The 23932-nt window shown below is 29.8% G+C and overlaps 2 protein-coding genes and 1 long non-coding RNA gene across 9 annotated transcripts in view; 1 reads left to right on the forward strand and 2 right to left on the reverse strand.

The window, feature by feature from the left end:
• LOC147907548 (uncharacterized) overlaps positions 1 to 23932 on the forward strand; it is a 217463-nt gene that overhangs the window by 189078 nt on the left and 4453 nt on the right. The gene's annotated exons all lie outside the window — the stretch shown is intronic.
• LOC105150916 (uncharacterized) lies at positions 33 to 3003 on the reverse strand. The gene is made up of 5 exons (XM_087412701.1): positions 2845 to 3003; positions 2601 to 2765; positions 1940 to 2190; positions 1583 to 1832; positions 33 to 1077 (listed from the first exon to the last, which is right to left on the reverse strand). The coding sequence occupies exons 1-5, from the start codon at positions 3001 to 3003 to the stop codon at positions 985 to 987; spliced, it is 918 nt and encodes a 305-aa protein (XP_087268827.1). The 3' UTR covers positions 33 to 984.
• LOC105150880 (multicopper oxidase 3) lies at positions 4051 to 18944 on the reverse strand. Of its 5 annotated transcripts, none has more exons than XM_011064243.2 (10): positions 18856 to 18944; positions 16058 to 16243; positions 15436 to 15535; positions 13448 to 13568; positions 10918 to 11128; positions 9980 to 10375; positions 8522 to 8884; positions 7025 to 7294; positions 5010 to 5225; positions 4051 to 4330 (listed from the first exon to the last, which is right to left on the reverse strand). In XM_011064243.2, the coding sequence occupies exons 2-10, from the start codon at positions 16182 to 16184 to the stop codon at positions 4179 to 4181; spliced, it is 1956 nt and encodes a 651-aa protein (XP_011062545.2). In that variant the 5' UTR covers positions 16185 to 16243; positions 18856 to 18944; the 3' UTR covers positions 4051 to 4178. The 5 variants fall into 5 exon arrangements, with proteins under 5 accessions (XP_011062545.2, XP_087269019.1, XP_087269021.1 ...); XM_087412893.1 differs by having other exon boundaries at positions 16058 to 16492; positions 18856 to 18936; XM_087412895.1 differs by lacking the exon at positions 18856 to 18944 and adding an exon at positions 17687 to 18111.

A 23932-nucleotide genomic window follows, 5' to 3' on the forward strand; every position in this document is an offset into this window, starting at 1 on the left:
ATCCCCCTAACCGGCGAAGCAAAGTGACGGAGTCCTGGGGTCTGGCGGAGGCGGCAGGACGTTTTACTCGATAAATAATCAAAGGGACCGAGGAGGGTGGCTCGCTGTATACACTGGGCTTCATAAAGCTCTTTTTAAGATACTAACAAGGAGATCGTCGTTTAACTTATTTTTTACGCAGCTTAACTCTTCTTTTTCCGATATTTCTCACAATATTTTTTTATTATTTTCTACGAAATTAATGGAACGATTAATAAAATATTGTACTTATGAATAAATTTGATGGAAACAAAATAAAATTTTAATATTTTCAAAATTGTTTATAAAATATTTATAAAATATTAAAAAATTAATTATCTCTAATTCTAAGTCCTAACGTTATTATTAAAATAAAAAAATTTAAATCCCACATTAATGAAAATTATCATTATATTGAGCGCTTAGAATAATTGATGTATATTACAGTTTATTATAAAATTGTAATAAAATTTATTATAAATTTGTAATGTTTATATGAGAAGAAGATATATTACAAATATTAGAGAAGTTTATGAATAAAGTGTTAAAAATGTATACATTTATTTATAAAAAGTTTTATATACATACACATACTGTATTAATATGATTGATAGCATGTGTGCGATCTGTAACATTACGCACATTATTTTTACGTAACTATTGTACGTCTTTAATGATCATTCGACTATCGGTCAAAAAAAGTTTTGTTTTTATATATTATACGTATAAAATATTTCTGTAAAAAATTTTATAAATTTTTTTGAAGCATAAATATTAGATAATTAAAAAAAATCTTATCACACAGTATATATAAACGTCACAGCGCGCTGACACTCGTTAGTTTATATAAATTAAATATTCTCTGCGAAATTGACGCGCCACATTCGAGGATATGTTTTCCCATGAGCATTGCTCAATCGAAGAGCTCTTTGATGACGATCGTTCAATGAACATTGACAAGTCCCTTCAACATTCACTTGATTGCTCGCTGCAATTGCTCGGTATCACGGTGTGACAGCCGCGTCGGTTTCGCAATTGCTTGGTGAATTTGTCAGGATCCTAAAAGCCAAACCCGTTTTGCAATCATATTAGGATTTCTTTCGGAATTTTAACGAATGTTGCAGTCAAATCGCAATTTAACACAATTAGAATTTTTTTTAAAGTTTAAATGGAATTTTTGAAAAGTAAGAATTTTTCATCTTAAAGAGGTAACTTCAGTTTACAATCTATATTAATTGTAGTAAAATAAAATTTTGATTTTATATATAAAATGTTTGTATAAAAATTTTATAAATTTTCTTGGAACACAAATAATTGAAAATCTTATTGAGATATATATATATATATATATATATATATATATATATATCAATAAGATTTATATATATTATATACATATATAATTCTTTATTGAAAAATTAAAGATAACAAGAAGTAATAAAATGAGATGTAAATCTCTCTCTCTCTCTCTCTCTCTCTCTCTCTCTCTCTCTCTCTTTCTCTCTCTCTCTCTCTCTCTCTCTCACACACACACACACACAAATATACACACATGAATTGTTACCTGAATGTCATTGGCGCCTGCCACTGTGTGAAAGGATTTCTTCGATATTTTTCGCTGCATTTCCTTAAACGGGGAGAAATTTGGCTGCGGCATCCAATTTGTTCCGTAAGAAATCGGATGTATATCTCCACGCGCCGCATTGTTCGTATCGTTCGACATTTCTGAGCGGCCATCCTCGCAACCTATACTGATTTCGCCATCGTCCAATATCGCGTTTGCTTCAATAGGTACGAGGATCTCCTCTTGCGCTCTAGAACAAGAATATGTTTTTATGACAACATTTTTCTCGCTTTATTTTTCTTTCTGCAACAAAAGCTAATGTACGAAAGAAGATAATTGAAACACAAATCGCAATACCCGTCCTCTGACCATTCCATATGTAATTTGACCATCGCAAAGGCGTTCCGGAATTTAACTAAAGATTCTTTAACAAAAGTTTCCACGCGATCTGTAGAGTTTGCACATCCCAAAGCAGTTACCGCAATCAACATCGCGATAATCCAACTAATAAAACCGGCCGACATCACCGGTGGCTGTATGGGTACAGGATAGTATGAAGACCAGACATGTTGCCACCAGGGATATGAAACATCTCGATATTCAGATTCCTATTAATTATAGAAATTTTCTAAATATTGTATATCATAGAAGATTTAAATTAATTATTATAATTAGCACAACTGATTATTATAAGTCTATGTAAACTAATATTATATAATGAATTTTATTAATTACATTTTGTAATTAACTTCTTGTAATTATCTAATTTTAGGCTTAGTAATTAGTTTATACAGACTTATAATAATTAATTATACTAATTATAATAATTAGTTTAGATTAAAATTTATTTCTAGAAAATATTATAATATTTTATTCTTCCGGAAAAGCTTTAGAAAATTATTTCCCTTTTTTCTACATACATACCTTATTTTCTATTACATAAAAGTGGACAATTCAAGCATTACGAAAGCAATTTCTTTGTTAGTTACGAGAAGAATATAATAACGAGTTCACTCACGTAACTCCAATAATGCCAAACGCTGCAATAGAGTATCCTTTGGAGGATCAGCCATAGCCATAAAAGAGCATTAATTGTAAGCCAGCTAACTGACACCTTGAAAGATGCACGTGTATACAGAAGAGCATTAACACGTGAGATGCAATGATTTTTGTACCTGAAATACTTTATAAATAAATGTTGCGCCTACGATGTTCATGAGCCTCGTAGAGGACGGAGGATTCTTCCAGAGGATGAGTATCACGGCCGTCAGGATTAGGAAGGATGGCAGCGTGTGGATAAAGTCTGGTCCAACTGCGATTTTCGCATATTCACGGAAAACCTTGTGTCGCAGAAGCAGAATCTCGTGGGGCACGGAGAGCAGGGTCCCTATCTGCGTGTGCAACGCGCTCAGGCAGGACATCACTGACAAGGGCTTACGCGTCAGCCTGGCCTTTCGGAATTATCTGTCACCGCGAAGAAACGAATTGCGGTTATAATAGTTACATCCAGTTATCGAAACGCCTGACGTGCGCTGAAATAAATCGGGTAGCGCCTATCGTTTGTTCAAGGAAGGAACGAGTGACAACGGCGGAAACACTGATATTCTCGATAGATATGTAGATTTGCGCACTAAATTCCGTTTGTCAACATATTATGGAAGTGTTGTGGGTACCTATGGAATACGTCGGAATAAATTCCGATTCATTCCATGATAGGAGTACCCTGAATGATTTATACATATTATACATATATATATATTAGGTGTTGGAATTAATTCGTAGCGTTTTTTAATGAAAGAATGTTATTTATTTCACATGAGCATTAAAAAATACATTAATGAAAGTACTTCCCATCACTTGTAAAACGCTACGAATTAATTCCAACACCTAATATATATATATATATATATATATAGTGTTTAAAATAGATTATATTATACGGAAGTGTTCTGAGTGGATTACGGTCGAAATTATTCAATTATATTCTTTAGATTTCTATTATTTTCTACTCTCTAAAATTTTTAGAAATAAATTCTGAAAAATGAAATCTCACTCTTAAAAATTGATAATTGATTGAGTCTTTTTTCCAAGAATGGCTCAATGTTTATTCTTAACTGTGAGATTCTATTCCAAAGAATTTAAGGAGTAAAAAAACGGAATAAATGCAGTCGGAATCCATTCCGACTAGTTATATGATGCTCAGTTCTGGGATTCATCATGATGATACGTTATTATTTAAGTCAGTTATTAAAAGTTGAAAATTATACGAAGTTGCGCTATATGTTAAATTGCACATTCTCTGAAATAGTTGATTAATAATTAAATTATAATTTAAATTATAAATCAATATATCGTTAAAGTTTCTTGAAGTTGAAAATGGAGAAGCTGTAAAGAAATTGGCATTCAATTAAAATTTTCTCGGATAATCGGATTTTCAAGAAAAATAGTGGTCGATAATTTCCAAACGATTAGCGAACATGAATATTTATTTATAAAAATTCGTAAAGTTTATTTAACAATAAAAATACTTTTTCTATTCAAAGCCCTATTATTATATACAATTATATACAATTACATTTTTTAACGATTAAGCAGTCTATATAAGGAAATAATCAGGTCCAACGAAGGATCCACATTTTGGAAAGTCCTGTGGCGGCGTCACCATGTCGCTAAGTTCTCCAACTTGCAAGATAACATCTAAACCACGAGTCCAATCGGTCGCGTGTTCATCCCGCAACATCCAATAACCTGCGAAAGATAAGAGTTTTATCAAGTTGATAAGTTGATAGTTTTATTAGGTCAGTTTTTTAATTAAAATTATGGGTGGTATTCATAGTCCCTTCTTCAAGACTGTCTTAAATAATGTCTTAAAATGCTAATACGACCCTCTGATTGGTTCGTGACTTCTTAAGACTGTACTTAAGACGGTTTTGAATATAAGATCTGACTACGAATACCGGCATAGATATCTTAATTATTAACTATTAACTATTAATAGCAAAATCGCCGATGACAGTTAAAAACTGAAAGATGTCAATTTAATAATTTTCTTTTTTTTTCGATTAGTAAAAAGTTATTTTAGTATTATTACTGTATCATAAAATTACTTGTATTATATACATATATTTTTAATATTCTGTTCTGTAAATCTAATATAAACGAGAAAAAAAATAAAATGATTAACGGTTTTAAGGTAAACTTTGAACTTAAAGTCAAAAGTTTTGCTATTTATTATACAGTGAAATTCAGTTTACGAGAAACTCTTCATTTCTAATCGCTAATATAATCCCATCAATTGCTAATATCTTCGTATATTTTAATAGTAGAATTATTTTCAATGTGTTAAATAAAGTTATCAAATTAATTGAATTTGAATAGAGATTTTGTACATTAAGTATTTGTATCAGTTTAATAAGAAACGGTTTACCTGGATTGTCGGCTTTAAATCGCAGTGCCACAGCACCAAACTTAGGTACGACGATGGTATCCTTGATTAATGCACAATCAAGATTCCGCGAGAACAGTTGGTTTTTTTCATCGAGTTTTTTCAGCTCTTGCAGTGATACACTTCGCCCAAATTGTCGGGCGCCCACCACGTAAAAACTATAGCCGTGTAAATGATAAACTAGATCGTCCAAACCGCCTATAACAAAATAATAAATTAACCTATAACAATAATATAACTTTATAATTGAATATAATTTCTCGTAGCAAAAAGATCATTGCCGAATTATTATTATTATTATTATTATTATTATTCGTGACTTTAGTTAAAATTATTTTAATAATATTGAATTATTTTATGATGTCAAACTATATTATGATACACACACACACACACTGAATGTATAATATTATAAGTATATAAATACAACTGACTTATATAAATTATAAAATTACTAAATTACAAAAAATACTAAATTATATAAAAATTACATGTTTATAATATGAACAGGTCTAACAGAAAATCCATAAAAAAAACATCGTGCAAAAATGATCTTTGAACAGTGAATAAAGATAATTTCACGAGAAATGTCGCGAACCGATAGTTGATGCTGAAATTAGTTTCGTGTAATTGCGAAGCTTTATGAAAGAGACCAATCGTTCCACGTGATGTTATCGGAAGTCGCGGGACTTCTCTCGGCTGTCGCAATTGTCTTAAAAGAAATCGTGATGACGCGTCAAATATTGTTTTTCAAGCGAATAATATATACCTCCTTCATCAAAAGTGATTTATGATGATGAGAGCCTTCATCAATAACTTTAACTTTCGCAGCCAATACAAAATATCGGGGTCAAACGTAAATTCTATTATGCTGCTAATGTTCTCTCACGTGCTGCTTTACTCATTTTGTAAGATTATCCTCAAGCATGTGCTTAGAGGGACTATGTAATAATTAAACTAATGAGTTACGCTGTACAACACTGTATTACACAGAAGACCGTACGCCTTCAAAACGAATAGCGTAATAACGAGTTCCTGCAGTAACCTTATCACATTCCGTATTAATTTGCATGTCTTGATTAAAGATTCTAAAGTTCAATATTACGTTATATTTAATATTACGAATATTTGATAATGTAAGAATTCTTTTCTTATCTCTAATCATAAAATGCTAAGAGTTAAAAATGTATTTAAATTATTTTGATCTTTTTTTGTATCTTTTCAAATTTTCCAAATCATATAATATTGTTGAATATAGAATATTATTTAATTATATATAGTTTAATGTAACTAAATAGCATGCAAAATTAAAAAACGTTCTGAAATACATACATTATATATTAAAAATATATTTATATGTTATAAAGATGTATATTAAAATACCGTAATATAGATGATATATTCAAAGGACACAACTGTAAATATTCTATGAAAAATTATAGAATATTTTATGTAATCTTCTACAAAATATTCTACGTCTCTTTATACGTGGGTTTGATCTTGTTTGTGTAAGTTTAGTACGTAGCAGTTTAAAGCAGTTAGTTGATAGCAATTAATGAACTGCACATGTGCAGTGTGCAATTAATTAACTTTATGAATATTCTGAAGAACTTCCTAGAAATGTCCTTTTTATTAAAAATATATAAAATATTCCGAGATTATTTGTATTTTTAAAGATGTTCGTAGAATATTTTATGTTATCTAGGTATATTTTTATCATTGAAGACAAGTATATACCGAAAAAAGGAAGAAAATTAAAGAAAACTCTTTAGGCCTCTCATAAAATTGTGAGTGTGAAAAATCTGTCTTTGCCTGTGTCTTTCTTTAGGCTTTCTACACATAAAGTCTGGACGAACATGAAGATTTCGATTGAATGGAAACGGAGGAGAAAGTGAAAAACGCAGACAACTCAAATTAATCAGAAATGTACACGAGATGAATGTATACGTGAGCTAATCGCATTTGCGTTTTAATCACATTCGAATGAGACTGATTACCTTGGTCCAAGAGAATAATCTCGACAATTGCTCCAAGAGGCACGTGGCGCACGTGTACGCACTCGCATATGTCACTCGCGCCGACGTCGCCGACCTGACGACATCGGCGTCGCGACATGGTCTCGTTGCTCTCATTGAGATCATCCTCGTTGTTATCGTTGTTGGTGCACAACATCCCCGGAGACACGTCTTGGGTCAACAGCGGTGACGGCGGAAATGTGAAAGTGACGTTGTTCACATTCAACACTCGTGTCTCCGTCCCACTGTTACCTGAAAAAGACGAAAGATGTTCGCGTTGTGATTAAATAATCAATAATTTTATATCGCATATTGCTCTCTCTCTCTCTCTCTCTTTCTCTTTTTTAATTTAAAGTTATCCATATAGTCTTTTTATTAATTTAATTACACACCGTTTTTTCAATGTGCACTGCGAAGCGAGCGTTAGGAAATTTCTTCTCCATGTGAAAAGTAATGATTGTGCGGATGACTATTACGACATTTGTAAAGAGATTAATCTTTACAAGACGGGAGAAAACCACTAGTGATATTGAAATAGTACTATATTTTGAGATAAGAAATATAATAAAATAATGAATTATGACAAATCTTTAGGAACAGCTGTAAGATTAAAAAAAATAAATCTTCGTTCTCTAGAGCTTAATGAAAATATAGTGTCACTATCAGTGCCTTGTTAGTAATGGTTATGAGAATAAATGTTTAATAAACAAGATAATACGATCTTGAACGACATAAAATCCAATCTTTTAGTTTTGGTTTGGTTTTTTTCTGTTTGATATCTTTTAGTATTCTCCACACAATAAGATCAGGATTGCAAAACTTGAACCTCGAAAATTGTATTCAATTTTTATTTTAGAATTTTCGAAATTATATCAGCTTATCCTACATCGCAGCTTCTTTATCCTCTTTATTTAATATTTTCATAACATACTTAAGCTAATAAAATCGCGTAACATTTTTTTTATTTCAATCAAATTGGCCGAAATTTAAGAATGATATATGTTTATATATTTGTATTTTTCTTAAATTTAATTTATCTTGAATTTTTAATAATAATGTAATTTTTTACATTAACCTTAAAAAGTATAAAATTATATGTATATAACTGGCTTAATCATTTAATGATTTAATGTTTTATATATATATAACATTAAATCTGAGAATAAATAAATTCTCAATCCATCAAAAAATTAATCGAAAAGAAGTTCTGTGATTATAAAAAAAATAATATTTCATAATGGTGAAAGTACTTTCTAACCGAGATACGCTATTACATACGAAGTATGCTCGGCAAAATTTTAATAACTCGGATTTGAATATAATATGATTAATATGATGAATGAAAAAAGCGGTGAAACTTAGGTAGAATTTTTATCCAAGCCTGCCCGCGTTAATTAATGCCCCGTGCAATTACATCCCGATTGCATCTTAATTCGCACTTTCACTCCCATTAGGGGCTCCTATTAATTTTTTACGCACCTATCAGTTCCGTCGCTTGCATCTTGTAGTTAATCGGCAGATATAGTGTCACGTCCGTCCCGGGTTTAGTCAGGCTCTGCGGAATTTTATGGATACTTCGAATATTCATAGCGCATAAATTCTCTCGATCGCTACATTTCTCGGCAGGATTCGTCGTTACGGCCATCCGGTTTGATCCTATCTCATCAATATCACGCTGATCGATAGCTTCCGCCGTTGCTGCAGGATTTTCCGAATTGCCTTTGTAGTTGAGCATCGCTGCGCCATTTATCGTGTTCGTTCCACATTCTTTCGCTGTGTGCACATTCATCCAGTAGGATCCGATGCGTTTGCTCGCTTTGAGGACGAAGTCCGCTCTTTCACCTTTAACGAATATTGAAGACTATTCATCAGTCTCAGCGTATTTGATGAAAATCGTGAGAAATCGGGAAATAAAGTTTTACTTTGAGCAACGATAAAGTTAGGGCTATCAATCTTATAGTATTGAATATCCTAACTTTCTTGTAAATCTCAAAGGATAAACATAGAGAACGTACGAGCCAATGTGCTACTTAAGATCCGATACATTTGAAAGTGGAAGCGTTTAAGAAAATAAATGTTATCACTTGCTATGTGAATTACAACTGAAGAATCGATAACTTGCTAGACTTTTTGCAAGATGTTTTTACTGTTTCTGTGTCTAATATTTCTATAGTCTTACCCAATCAATTTCTTAATGCAAAAAATATGAAGCATGTAAATTGTGGAGGTATTTCGATCAAACGTATTCAATTTTCCTGATAATATCAAAAAATCATTAAACACTGAAAAAAAAATTTTCTAAATCTAAATAATATTTTCTTAAATAATTAAACATTTCTTAAAAACATTTCTTTACTGCAAATAAACATTTATTAAAAAAGGAAAATAATATTTAAATCAAATAATATATATTTAAGTTTAGTAAACATTTATTTGCAACAAGGAAGTATTTACTTAGTACTATTCAAGAAGATATTACTTAGATTTAAGAAATTTTTTTTCAATGTACAGAAAAAATGATAGAATATCTAAAGATTTATCTAAATAATTTTGTTTTAAAAATAATTTTGTTAGACCATCAAAATAATTATGTAGAATGCTTAAGCGTTGACAACGCTGCAGAAAGTTTTAATATTGGCTGTGTCTGGCAGAGAAAGCAGTTTTGCAACTGTCGTAAAGTTCTTTAATATGCTTGATCTTGCCCTTAGTTCCTCACTGAGTCTAAATACATAAACCAATCATATTAAAGAATTTTACAACAAATTGCAAAGCTGCTTTCTCTGCTACGCAATCATTCTAGCAAGCAGCTTAAGCTTTCTACATAATTATTTTGCTAAATATTTGAACAAAATTACTCTTTTTATGTAGCATGTCGACATGTTGCATTGATGGATTGCACAGAAATCCAATTACAAAGAAATTAAACGAAACTCCAACCTTTAGCTAGAGTAATCGATGTGACTTGTCGTGGCTCTATGGGATGCCCGTCAAGCGCGATCAAGAGAAGCGAATGGCCATCGATGAAAAGCGTCACCGGGCATGCACCAGCGCCTCCGGCATTAGCGACACGAAATCTATGACGTCGTCCTGGAATGACCGTGAATGTGCTAAAAGGAACTGCGGGTCCATTGGGTTGACGACCTTTCCCATTGATTAAAAGAACCGGTTTTAAATATTCCTGATTAAACGGTACTTCCGGAAGCGAATGTTGCCATTGGGTCACCAAGACCACGTGATTAGGATCGTCGATGTCGTAAAGGGCGCGATGAGGTTCTCGAAGGTCCGCTTGTCTCACGATCAATGATCCAATAATGCCATCCGTGACATCGGCTCCTGAAAATATTTTTTTTCAAAAAACAGGTCACACACACACACACACACATATACACACACACACACACACACACACACACACACACAGTCAAACAATCTTTTTTAAAATCATAATTAATAATTAATAATCAAAGATAAATTGATAAGATAAAGTTAGTATCAATATCACGAATCATTAAATCCATTATTATATGATTATATTTAATCTAAAACAACTCACGAATCGTATCATGAATATCTGCACGAATCATTAAATCCATTATTATATAATTACATTTAATGTAAAACTTAAAAATAAAAACATTTTGAAATTAATTTTGAATTAATTTATAAATAACTTTAAAGATAATTAAAACTCGAGAAAATATATTTTTATAAATAAACTTAGCTTTAATTTATTATTAAATAATTATATTAATTAGTAGTTTAATTCAATAGCAATATTTGCAAAGTATATAAATTTTAATTATATATTAATTTTGTAAATATTTTTTGATCGCGATTCATAAAATATTTAACATAAATAACAATTAGCTAGCAACCTGCATGTGCATGCCAGAGATGTGTGCCGGGTATGGAAGCACGAAATTTATATTGGAAAGTGGTGTAACTTGGTATTGGACATTGTGTGACCAACGGAGTGCCATCCATGTAAGGCATTTCCATTTGCGTTTGTCCTCGCCAATGCACCGCAGCTGCTTTACCAGGAAGACGATTTATCACATCCACCACTAGGATATCGTTTTCACAAACCTGTAAAAATGTAAACTTGTAAGAAAGTTTAGATATGTTTACTGTGACATTAATTAAGATTGTGCCGACATCATGCAGAATAAAATAATTGCATAAAAGAAATTTCCTAACAATCGCATAGTAATGCACATTGAGAAATTAATTAAATTGATATTTAAAAAGATATTGATGATTTAAAAAGATAGTTTTGTATTGAATTAAAGAATACGCAATTATAAACTTAATCATTTAATCGCAACACGAAGATATGTAATACAATATATAATACATGATATAAATGTATTTTGTAACAAATATATAATATAAATGTGTTTTGTAATTATCTTATATATTGTTTCTTTTTTTTATTTTAAATCATTGTTACAATGATATAAATACGTTAAATGTATATATACATGGAAATAATGATTTTACTGTAAGATATAAAATTTTGCTGCATACAGATCTGAAATTAATTTTGTTGGATTATCCAAATAATTTATGTAAGAGAATCTGAAGTATGATTGGCAATGCTGCAAAACATTTTAATATTTTAACAATTAGTTTTGAGTTTCCAACAAAATTATTTTTAGATCTGCAATAAAATTTAATATCTTTTAGTAAAATTGTTCTTACTGTATAACTAATCTATTAAAAACTTCATCTATATTTATATTAAAAAATTTTGTTTTTCTTTTAATTTTACATGTTTTTTAATATTCGAACACTGAAATTTAAATTTATTTTGAGAAACATAACATTTATTTCCTTTTTTAAATGCTTTTAAATTCAAATATCAGATTTTAAATATGAATGCATGGATGCTGATATATTGATCTTTTTCCTTCGTCAGAAATAAAGGTATTAAAAGTATATTAAAGTGTATCATATAAAATATCATAAAAGATTTATTAAAAGCTGTTAAAAGAAGTAATTATCACTTGATCCCGAGAAAAGATACTTAATTTCAATCAACATTTCTAAAGCTTCGAAATATTTGCGGCCGAGGAAGAGCAATCAGATACCTAGCAAAATTCGCTTCACTTCAAAGTTTTCACTCAATTAAATAAGGCACGTGCACAAGATTATTATTCATGCGGTGTAATTAATTACCAAGAGTATTGAGTACGTGTCTCAATCATCACACGACATTTAATTTTACTATGAGATAGAACATCCACTTTCATTGCGAATTACTGATTGCAAATGAAGGCATATTGATGTTGACGAAGCCATCCTATAACTGATGCATGACTCTGTATATGAATCTAATTATATATATACCTATAATCAACTCAATATTTCTTTAAAATTATAGCCTAAATATGATAATAGTAAAAAGACGTTCTTATTGTAAAATTAATCGTATATTACCAATCAATTTAATAATATCTACCAATTAATTTAATATCTCGATTTTTGATGTAAAATTCAAAATAAATTATTCATGAGTTTAATTAATAACTAATTATAGATTTAGTTATTGATGATAATATTCAAACTGATAATATTTATTTTTATTATACCAAATTCTATAAAAAGAATGATTTATTAAAGAATCTATAAATTTACGTGATTTAGATCTGATGAAAATAACTTTCGACTATCAAAATAATTACGTAGAAAATTTAAGTATAAACTTTGTTACAAAAATATAAGTAAAAGAGCAAAAAAGTCACACAGCGGATATCGTTAGCGAAAATCATATATTTAAAAATTCATCAAGTTAACATAAATAAACATAAACGTTTCGGCCAAGATGTGACCATCTTTAGTATGTAAAATAATTAAATAAGTAATTTTTAAATATATGACTTCCATTAACGACATCTGGAGTGTGGCTTTTTTGCTCTTTTATTTATACATATATTGTATATTTAAGCCACGTATATTTAGTAAATTTAATTTATTACAAAAAGTTTTAACATTTTAACAACGAGTTTGAACACGTCCTATATGATTATTTTGATAGTTTAGTCAAAAATTATTTTCAGATCTGTATATAGATAATTTTTTTAATCCTTTAACAAAAAACTATTTTTTTTGTATGAAATTTTCCATGTCTTAGATCATAAAAATAGCAAAACAATATGGAAAATTCGCTTAATGCGCATCCACTGAAGCATTAAAATATAATAACTTTGTATCTCCTACTTTCAATTATTTATTAATTTGCGAATAAGTTATAGAATATGTTTTAATTAAGAAGAGAGGGAAAGTGTAGAAAAGTGGTGAGCGATATTGTAAGCAAATTGCGCTTTTACAGTAAACTTTGTTGAATTCCCGGTGATAAGTGATGCACTCAGACTATTGATCGGTGGTTGAACATTGAGGTCGTACCTGAATACTAGGTCCTGGCATTTGACGATTGGCCGTAAGTATACCTCGTCTCTGTCCATCCGCGGAAATGCAATGATTGGCTAAGCAAGCCGTCTGATTCAACGGACAGTCACCACATGATCTATAAGAAATGTCGTAAAGTCATAATTCTGATGCCTAAAGCATATATATCAAGCAAACATCGAATATAACTGTCATATAATCATGTACGTAAAACATGTATTTATGTATATTTTATGTAACAATTATATCTGTTTTTTAGACATACCATACATCTACGGAATAAATCAAATTGTTATGTATATCTCTTATCAATGCATAAAAACAAATTAGCGAAATAAAATTTCTAAAAGCTTCTTATCTATTTGTTTTGTACAGATTTGATCGATTTTTTAAAAATGTTTAAAAACGAAAATAAATCATAATTGCAATTAAAGAAAAACAATCTAATGTTTCACAATGTTTCAATTGAATAAAGCATTATATGGACTATTTGCATGATTTGTATGATTTGATGGAATAAAGTGAACGTATTTATTATCAGAGCAAATACGTCATTTATTTATAGATATATTATTACATGTATTTTTTAGCAAAATTTTTTAGAAAAAGTAAAATTTAAATTTAAATTTAAATAATCTTATTAAAGATTGATTCATATCTAATTTTATTTATTTTTATATGAAAAGTATAAATTTTCAATTTCAGTCACTTTTTGCAAAGACTGTACACTTATCCTTTAACTTTGCGCTTATCAGATAATAGATATGAGGTACCGTATGCCAATTTAATCTTCTTGATAGAAATACACAGTCCTGTGCCTAACGCGATTTGTTTTGCATGTCAGTTTCGACAGACATTGTACGATTGATCACGAAAGTCTTCCGCGTTACATCGGTTAACGCTTAAGAATTGCATAACGGTTATTACATCGACGAGCCTGAAACTGTTTTTTTTTTTGCAGCATTATGCTGAAATAATTGCTACATTGGTTAACGTAACAACGAAAAAATTGCTACAATGCAATGCAGCAATGTTGCAATCGCAAAAAGGAACTCTGTAATCATATCATGAAACGCACGTAAATAGATCGTAGTTTCCTCGCGTGAGGCGATTACGATCTGAAACGTGTTTTATTAGGTATACATATAAAGATACTTTCCCTTTGAGTTCATTTTTTTGTTCGAATTTGTTTAAATATTTTTCTCGATAAAAAATTTGGAGAAAATAAATTAATGTAACTTCACGTTAATCTTAATATAATAAAGATGTGTGCTATCATTTATAATAAAATATCTTTTTACAAAATAAAGACAAAAATTATAGAAAATCAATGTTGCGCAATATTTCGTAATATTTTCCTACAAGGCATTCTTATTTAATTTTTAATCTTTCTTCTCTGATTTGTTTGTCGCGCTTTTTCTATTTTTCAAATATTAAATTATATACAACTATTTATCTCGACTATATTTCTTTTTAAGAAATATAAAAAGAAAAATATAAAATAAACAATTAAGGATTAATTAAAAATTTTTTTCCAAAAAAATCCTTTAAAAAATTTTTTTTAATTGTGGGAGAAATATAAGAGAAAATATAAAAAGACAAAAATATTATAGTTCGATTATACTTTATTAAATCATTAAAACGCCTTTGATTATCGACATTGTGATAATTAGTTATTTGATAAACACATAAAGAACAAAACGAATCATATGCCTTTTGACGTTTCGTTGAGAAAAATTTCTGATTGAAAATTAACAAACCAGAAATGTTAATTAGTATTCTCGTTATCTCAATTAATATTATAATAGATTCAATCAGAAAATTCTGGTTTGTTCATTTTCAACTAGAATTTCAATTAATGCAACCACACTTTTTTTCCAGTGTTCGTAACAAAGATTTCCTATATCTTCCTATATCTTTTCCTATATCATGAATATACGAATATTATATTCTCATAAGAGAGAACTAAGTGATTTCTAACTTACTTGCTGAGCGATTGAAAGACTTCTAACGTGAGTTTCACTCGACAGATCATAGGCCAATCCAAGTGATGACACGGTCTATCGCAGGATAGGAATGTTTGTTCTGAAAAAGAAGGATAGAAAGAGCTAAGAAAAGAAAAAATATTTTTATACTCGAAGCGAAGAAAGCAATTTTCCTTGCCTCCATCAACCGGAGGAAAAATACAAACCGGTAATCTGTAGAGATGAAAGTCCAAACTACATAGAAAGTACCATATAGTAAAGAAAAGTTAATGATGCGCATACACATCGGAGTCGTTGCGCAGATTAGAAAGAATAAAAATGCACTTTGCACATTACTACGAATTATCGCTAACACATAGCAAAGCTGATCCCTATCATTAAAAAACGATTTAAGTCATTTTTAATAAATATTATAATTCAGCTACTTAATAAAAATTCTGTATGTATTCAGTTTCTTACGTTATTATAAAAATATATTTTAGTACTTTTACTGTTCGAATAGAGAAAATTGAAAGATTATCTAAACTTATTTAGTAAACTAAGAGTATATAAAACTTATACGAAGCACAAGTCTAAATATATCGGCGCATATAATTTTTACATACTAATTATTTCAACTTACTGGGCCTATAATTGTTAACATGCAAAAACGTGGCCGCAGCGACGATCATAGTGACAACAACCAGACATCGTAAAATATACGTAGTCGGTGTCGTTACATGATGAGGAACAGATTTAGGAGAATACATCGCCAACCAACGTTGTTATCGGACGATAACAAGAGGTGACGGCATTTATTCCTTGTGAGCTTTAAAGATCGACAGATTTTGGATGAACAATTAATTTTTATGAAACATACATGCGTCGATTAAATTACGAAAATTGTGAACATACGCTATTAAAATAGCGAGTGTGTATTTAATAATCAATTGTCAAGGTATCATAAGTAAGAGTCAATTTTTTAAATTAGATTGATGATTTTCTGCTGAAGAGCCAAATGTCGATGTCAAGAATTAGAAAATGATAGTGGAGAAAATGGCAGTGGAGAAAACCGGCTCTGAAAAGAGAAGAGTATTCATTTGTACAGAGACCGAAAGTCGAGTCTGCCTTGTTGCTTTTCTTATTAGGCAGACTCCTTCCAGGTCCAGGCTTTAAAACAAGCCGTTCATCAATCAACTTTCATGAGACAACTGTGAACAAATTACAAAGATTATATTTGAAAAGACAGAATTAACGGATGATTATTTACTGTGACTAATCACATATTTGATTTTATCAAATGCTATTTTTCTTCTACACATTAACTGTTAAAAACTGTTACAAATTCTTCATTCGGTTATAATTGCAAGTTGACAGACATTGAAAGATTTTGTAACGGATGTATATGTGATGATAAGTATAACAAATAGCAATCATATTTTCTTAAATGCGCGCAAATATCTCTATCTTATAAGTAAATAGAGAAAAATCAGAAGAGCAAGTAAGGTCAGGGACGTTTATGTGATTGCTTTCGTTCCCGATTAGGAGGTCAATATCACGTAAAAGTCACGTAAAAGTATATTACGTAGAAAGTAATCTAATCTATTGTATAATATTCATATAACGTGTCGTAATCCGGCCATGCGTCTGATATGCAGCATCACATATCTGAAAGTCCTGATCGAAAGCATTATTCACACTTCACGCACGAATTTCACCACAGAAATCTATTTGCAATACGGGAGCGAATCATTGTAGCGCATAGAATATAGGATAATATATTATTTTAAAAATTCTGTATAATAAATTATTAAATATATTAATCCGTTAATTAATTTCAATGTAATTTACGATTTTTATATAAAATTTGTATTTATACATCTAGAAATCTAGAAAATATTTGAAATCTATCAGAGATTCTATCCTGTGCGCAATTTAATTTACAACTCATCAATACATTGCATCGCTGCAGTTTATTTTATTCCGTTTTTTTTTTAAGTATTAGCCTTCTACATATGTAATCTTCCGTTATAAAACGCAAGTCACGTTTGCGTCAATAGGTGATCGATGCAACGTATCCCGCAGTTAATGACTACGCAACACGCGGGAAGTTATCAATCAAAAAGCAGCGTATGTTTTTAAATAACGCGATGGAAAAAAATAAATTCAAAAAGAAACGTGACGAAAGGTATCCTTAACGATCATGTGCAAAAAAAAAAATATAACAAAAAGACGTATATGAGGAAGAATATAGATCTTTATGTCACTGCACCACTGCGGACATTTACGTAGAACCGACACAACGAAACCGCGGATGCAGTTGCACTCCCCGTCGTAGACTGATAGGAACACCGAGACTCCGAAATTCATGGCTGGAACGACGTTTCTCTCCCGCTCCCTTTCGCTATTTCAACGTTCCTCCTCACTTCCTCATTGCTTTATGACTGAAGCTAAGTAATGTCTATGTACACTGTGAGGATTGAGTCTCGCTTATTCGCGTAAAACTATTTAAAGCAAGTGAACTCGCAAGTGGATTCTCAAAAAAATAACGATCAAAATAGCATTCAAGTTGCAATAAAATATCCATAACTTTACATTCGCTACATGGAAATATCAGACTGCTTGCAAATTACAACGTTACTACCAACGTTTGTTTAGATTCAATTGCATCAAACAATAGGGTCATCAACAATAGAAAAACATTTATATAAAAATGATTATTAAAGTTGATGATATAAAAACCTTTCCTTTCTCGAATATAAATTGCCTGTTACATTGTTGCAAAAAATCGCTATGACTACGTATATCTAGTGGATAAGTTAATCGAGATCGATCTGAAATTATTGAAGCGATAAATGACAACGCGACATCTTTTATTTTATATTGATCTCTCCATCCATCTGCCGTACGTTATTTTACTACTTTAAATTTAATATAACAAATGTCCTCATTGTACATTATTTTATTACTTTGAATTTAATATAACAAATGTCCTCAGCGCTTTTCTACAAATATTTTAGCGAAAATTATTAACCGTTTTTGCGAATAGAAAATAATCTCTCCGAAAATGCTAGTCACTTGCTATTTAACTTGTCTCTATATTAACTGTTTTTTTTTTCGCGACACGTGGTTTAATTTTGTTTTATCCGTAGAAATAATTAATAATAAATTAATATCAGTTATTTTATAAATATAATTGCATGAATCAATTTCTAATTAATGTAAATGTCTTGTAAATTAAATGAATCGATTTCTAATTAAAAAATGTGAATGTCTTGTAAATGACAGCTCGATGATGAGTTCGAATGGAACGTGTCGGAACGACATTTGTGATCAGATGTTTTTCTATCAATGGCTAATGAAATAGAAATTGAAACGAAATGATATCCTAAAGATGCCTAAGGATGATTGGAACAAAATGATTCCTATAAATCACTGCACCACTGTCAGATATCGATACATGAACCCGCCGTGTAACGGCCGATATCGTCGCGCACCGATGGTCAACTGATGAGGAGTTCCAATATCGTTGCTGCGATCATGACATATCATTTTCCCTCTCTCGTCCAGTGGTGGTCCAAGTACTACGCATTATGACCGACTTTTTTTTTACATATATCTCCATTATACTAACGCCTTACATTTCGTACGTGGCGTTAAACATAAGGCGACCTGTATGAGATATGTGTCAGAGGCTGTGTAACGACGAGTGAAAGTTCGCCAGCGGGCTCCCCTGTGATCGCCCCTACCATCCCCGGCACTATAGATCCCAAGTTCCATCTCCATCAGCCGACTACGCGAACACTTTCATCTCCCGACCTTTCTCCTTCATGCTGGTCCAGTCGGTGTATAAATTTCGCTTTCACTGATGCCCAATCGATTCCACTCTTACTTATGTATGTGGATGGACAGAAATAGTCATCACGCTATATGAAAACAAGTGACATTTCGCTTTAACAGGATATGCTTAAGTTTGCATTTCTTCGGTCATTCACTGAGATTGCGACATCGTTGCTCGATCGAGCGAAACTTTCTAGAGAGAAAGATAATCGGATATTTTAAATGTACTTGTATAACAAATTCAGATGAAATCAATGAATTTGGTTATTTAAACGGAAATATACCTTGCAAAAATTGTTACAACATCGTATCAAAAGAACTATTTAACACAATACGTCTGTAAAAACATATATAAATATAAATACAAATACAAAACATATGTAACATAAATACAGTTTTTTTCTTAATGCACTATTTCAAGATATAAAATCAATATTAAAAAATTTTTTTGTGTAGCAAAGAAAAAAAAGAAAGATGAAAAAAGAGATATATAAATATTGGTGTTTATTAAGCTCTGGAAATATAAAATTAAATACATAAATGATAAAGCAAAATTTATAAGAAATATATACAGAATTAATAGAAAATAATAATAACAAAAATTAATTTTAAAAAGAGAAAAGAAGAGAAAGAAATTGTGGATAATAAAATTTATTATCTATAATACAATGCTTCTTTTTTCTAAATCTATTTTTCTATCAAATCTTAAATTTTTTTCAAACAAGACCGCTTCTTTCTTTAAACAATCGATGAATTTTTTTTTAATTAAAAATTATTATAAACGTATAGCAAGCAAAAGAATAAAATGACGAATGATGTAAAGCTAATTAAGATATGTTGGTCCATTTAAGTTTACAAAGATTAAATAAAATTTAAATTTGTGAAAACGACATAGCTTCGCATTTCTCTCTGCGGAAATGAATTACGGATAACATACGAAACAATAGAGAAAACGATTGTATTTCCTGACATCGTAACAATTTAAGCATTTTCTTTACATGTTGCAAACAAACATGTCAAAGATAATAGACAAAGGAAAGATCAATTTTGAAGACTAATAGTCGTGTAAACCTATAAAGTAGTGAAATGGATTTTCTGTAATGAGCCATTAACACATAGAGAACAATTTTGCTGAAGTATCTAAAAATTCAGCTAGATACAGAAAATAATCTGAAAACAATTTTGTTGGACCATCAAAATAACTACATAGAACTCTCAAGCAATGCTGAAAAAAGTTTTTATATTCGAAAAAAGTTTGAGCATCCTACATAAATATTTTGATAATCCAACAAAATTATTCTTAGATTTATATCTAGCTATTAGGTGTTGGAATTAATTCGTAGCGTTTTACAAGAGATGGGAAGTACTTTCATTAATGTATTTTTTAATGCTCATGTGAAATAAATAACATTCTTTCATTAAAAAACGCTACGAATTAATTCCAACACCTAATAATTTTTAGATATTTCAGTAAAATCGTCTTTTTTATATTAAATGATCAGAAGTCAGGAACGTATTATAAGCGAGTTAATAGTGTATCATAAGGCAGTAATAAGTCAGTAATTACTGATTGCGTGGAGAGACTAAATTCTGTTTCTTATAATTTAAAATCATTTAAAACTTAGATTATGTTATGACTGATCAATTATATGTATAGTGTATTGTTTGCTCTGAGAACTTCTAATTGACTGAAGTGTTGTGACGTAACGATCTTATGTGATTTATGATGGATGTGTTTTTTTAAGATTTATGATGTAATTTTAACTTATCTCTAATATATGTTATAAGTGATAACTAATGGCTTATTGTAGAAAACTCATTATACTTCGAAATTGATATATTGTACTTTAAAATATCTATCCTCAAATTTAATCTCTTAGTAATTTTAATGATATTAAGAATGTTACATAAATAAAAACTTTTTCTACTGCAATAATTAGTAGTTAATATTTCAATTACGACAACAGAAGCAAACATATCGCAAAATGAAATTTCTACATTTCTTTTACGTGTTATTATCTAATGCATATTAGATAACATTAAATTGCATTACATAGATCGTAATGATATTAAGTTATCTAATCGGCATTAAAAAAAATGATTGTCGTTATCATGTCATGCCAAGCAAATATTACTTCCTAATTTTGTAAGTAATAATTACGTTCTAATCCATCATGAATAATAATTTACATTATTTCTCTCTCTTATTTGGCATCTCTTTTTTAATTCTATTATATTATATTTCCGTCTTCATTTGTCTGTGAAAATGCAGCAAGGAGAGTTAGTAATGCAATTATTCACTGTAATTTAATTGTAACACTGCTTGAATATTACTCGAAGTGAAATTGCTTAGTCGTGAAATTATCGAAGTCATCAATAAGAGACTGAAGACATTATTTATCACGTGAGAAAGTGAAAGACGTATCCCGAGGCATATCTTTCTATTGCGCTAATAAAAATTATATTGTTCTGTTTTCTTTTGATAAATTTTTATTTTAATTGTTATGCTAAGCAGCATTTGAGTGAAAAAATTTCAGGCGTAGAAATGTTTTACTTGATGATTTCGTGTCTTACGTTTAACGACAATTGATTTCTTTCTATGAGTCACTGGGTAATCAAGATTTTATTTGATATTAAAAAAGAGATTAATAATTTTGATGTACGTATATATGATAGAAAATATAATATATACCCAGAGAAAAAAACAGTAACAACTATGACAATATTAACATGACAATTATACAACTTTTATATGTAGAATTAATGTGCATACTTGAATAAACTTTTATTTTATCTCTTCGCAACTAGGATCTTTAAAGACATCGATATTTTGTGAAGAAAAGCTATTATTAACGGAAGAGTTAAAATTCATTTTGCCAGCAGAGGATTCTGGTTACAATATATTATAAAATAATTTATTCGCTCTATATAAGTATACATTATTAAATCTATATACAAAACTTGTATAAAAGTTGCTTGCAAATATTCTCACATTTTCTGCATTATGTTTAATCTAATGGTAACAAAATATATTTTTTACTTTTGTTATTTATCAATTTTCGAAATAAGACTCTCGGAATGTTAATGTGTGTATCACAATAGTTTGGACGGCTTCATATACAGAAAAATTCCACGTTTACTTAATAATTGATACTTTCACTCGTTTAATTTGATGAAACGCATCTCTCGTACTTTTCACAATTCATTAAATACAAGTATCTTGAACGTATATTTCGCTAATACAATTTCTAGAAAATAAGTGATTTCGTATGGGAGTTACATTTACGCAAGGCTGATCGCGATGATCGATTCGACCACCAAATATTTGCAAATACACAATCGCGTTATGTATACGATACATCGATTATCTATAAAATGTGCGATATAAATCATAATATAATCATCATGAAGCTATGGAAATTATATACGCTCATTTATTCATTACCCAAATAATACGATAAATAAAAGTTGACAATATAATTGTAGCACTTTGTCGATACAATTAACCAATTCATCTTTCATACACATTAATTATTTCTTATGCAATTTGTGTATTTAATTAGCAAACGTATACAAATTATTACGAGAAACTGGAATGAATCGGAACATTTTTACACACGATTTGTAATTTATATTACATCTGTTGTAAATGTCATGGAAAGTTAAAATAAAAATAGTTTAACATTATTATACACCTAAATGAACAATGTTTAAAATAGTTATTAAAAGTTGAAAAAATATCTTTTAAGGCTGCTAACAATTTTCTATCCTTTATTATAATAATCAATTTTGAGAAGCTGATAAAGAATATTTTAGATTTGTTAACCATTTTCGATAAAAATTAGTAATATAATTAATTTATTGTAAAAAATTGAGATTATTAATTTCATTTGTATTTATTTGCTAAATTGAATGTTTTAGTATTTATTAAAATAATAATTATAATACTACAATTAAAATATTGAATTTTTTGAAGAATTCAAAGAATGATATTGTTATAATCTTGAAGTAATTTAAAAAGTTTTAAATATATTTTACACGCAAATAAAAAAGCTAACCTCATCAAGATCTTGTCTCTTAATTGTACAAATGACTATTATTAGCAAGCGAGTAAAATGTTTTAGCAAAAAGATTATAAATTTCTAGCACCTTTTTAAATATACTAATTTATAAGGTACAATTAAAATTATTAGAAAGTAAAATACCGGTGAAATTTGCTGTCAAAAGGCACAAGCAATCAAAGGATATGGCACGACAGATACTTCTTTGAAGTATAAAAGAGGAGAAAGTGAAAGATATTTAGTCAGCTACAAAAAAAGTATTGACACTGTTACATTATGACTAATAACAAATTCATCTCTAAAACAAATACATCTCTAAAACGTAATACATTATTGAAAAGCAAAATCGTGTTCGCGTATATCGTTGCGATGCGATGTACTTTCACACAGAACTTCCGATATTTTGGTACATTTTAGCAACATTTATGACTGGCGTGGGTGTGAAAATAAAAAAAAGTTTCTTCTTTTCCTTTCTAATTAGAAAGGATTGACCAAGAAATTTATTGATTTACCGTTTACGGAGTGAAATTAAGGATGAATATATTATTTATGAATAACGTTATGATGCTTGTATTATCAGGAAAACTGTATATACATGTATCAATATATATTTTTTC

Source organism: Acromyrmex echinatior, chromosome 13, assembly GCF_024713525.1.
Source record: "Acromyrmex echinatior isolate Ae372 chromosome 13, ASM2471352v2, whole genome shotgun sequence".
Classification (NCBI taxonomy): domain Eukaryota; kingdom Metazoa; phylum Arthropoda; class Insecta; order Hymenoptera; family Formicidae; genus Acromyrmex; species Acromyrmex echinatior.

Bases quoted from the DNA above. Each gene is read 5' to 3' on its own strand.
- LOC105150916 (XM_087412701.1), bottom strand. From the start codon at position 3,003: ATGTCCTGCCTGAGCGCGTTGCACACGCAGATAGGGACCCTGCTCTCC. The intron at 2,191-2,600 runs GTGAGTGAACTC...TATAATTAATAG, and splicing joins TTTGGCATTATTGGAGTTAC to GAATCTGAATATCGAGATGT. The intron at 1,078-1,582 runs GTAACAATTCAT...TTTGGCTTTTAG, and splicing joins CAGGCGCCAATGACATTCAG to GATCCTGACAAATTCACCAA.
- LOC105150880 (XM_011064243.2), bottom strand. From the start codon at position 16,184: ATGTATTCTCCTAAATCTGTTCCTCATCATGTAACGACACCGACTACG. The intron at 11,129-13,447 runs GTACGACCTCAA...ACATTTTTACAG, and splicing joins TGCCAGGACCTAGTATTCAG to GTTTGTGAAAACGATATCCT. The intron at 5,226-7,024 runs GTAATCAGTCTC...ATTTTGTTATAG, and splicing joins GATTATTCTCTTGGACCAAG to GCGGTTTGGACGATCTAGTT.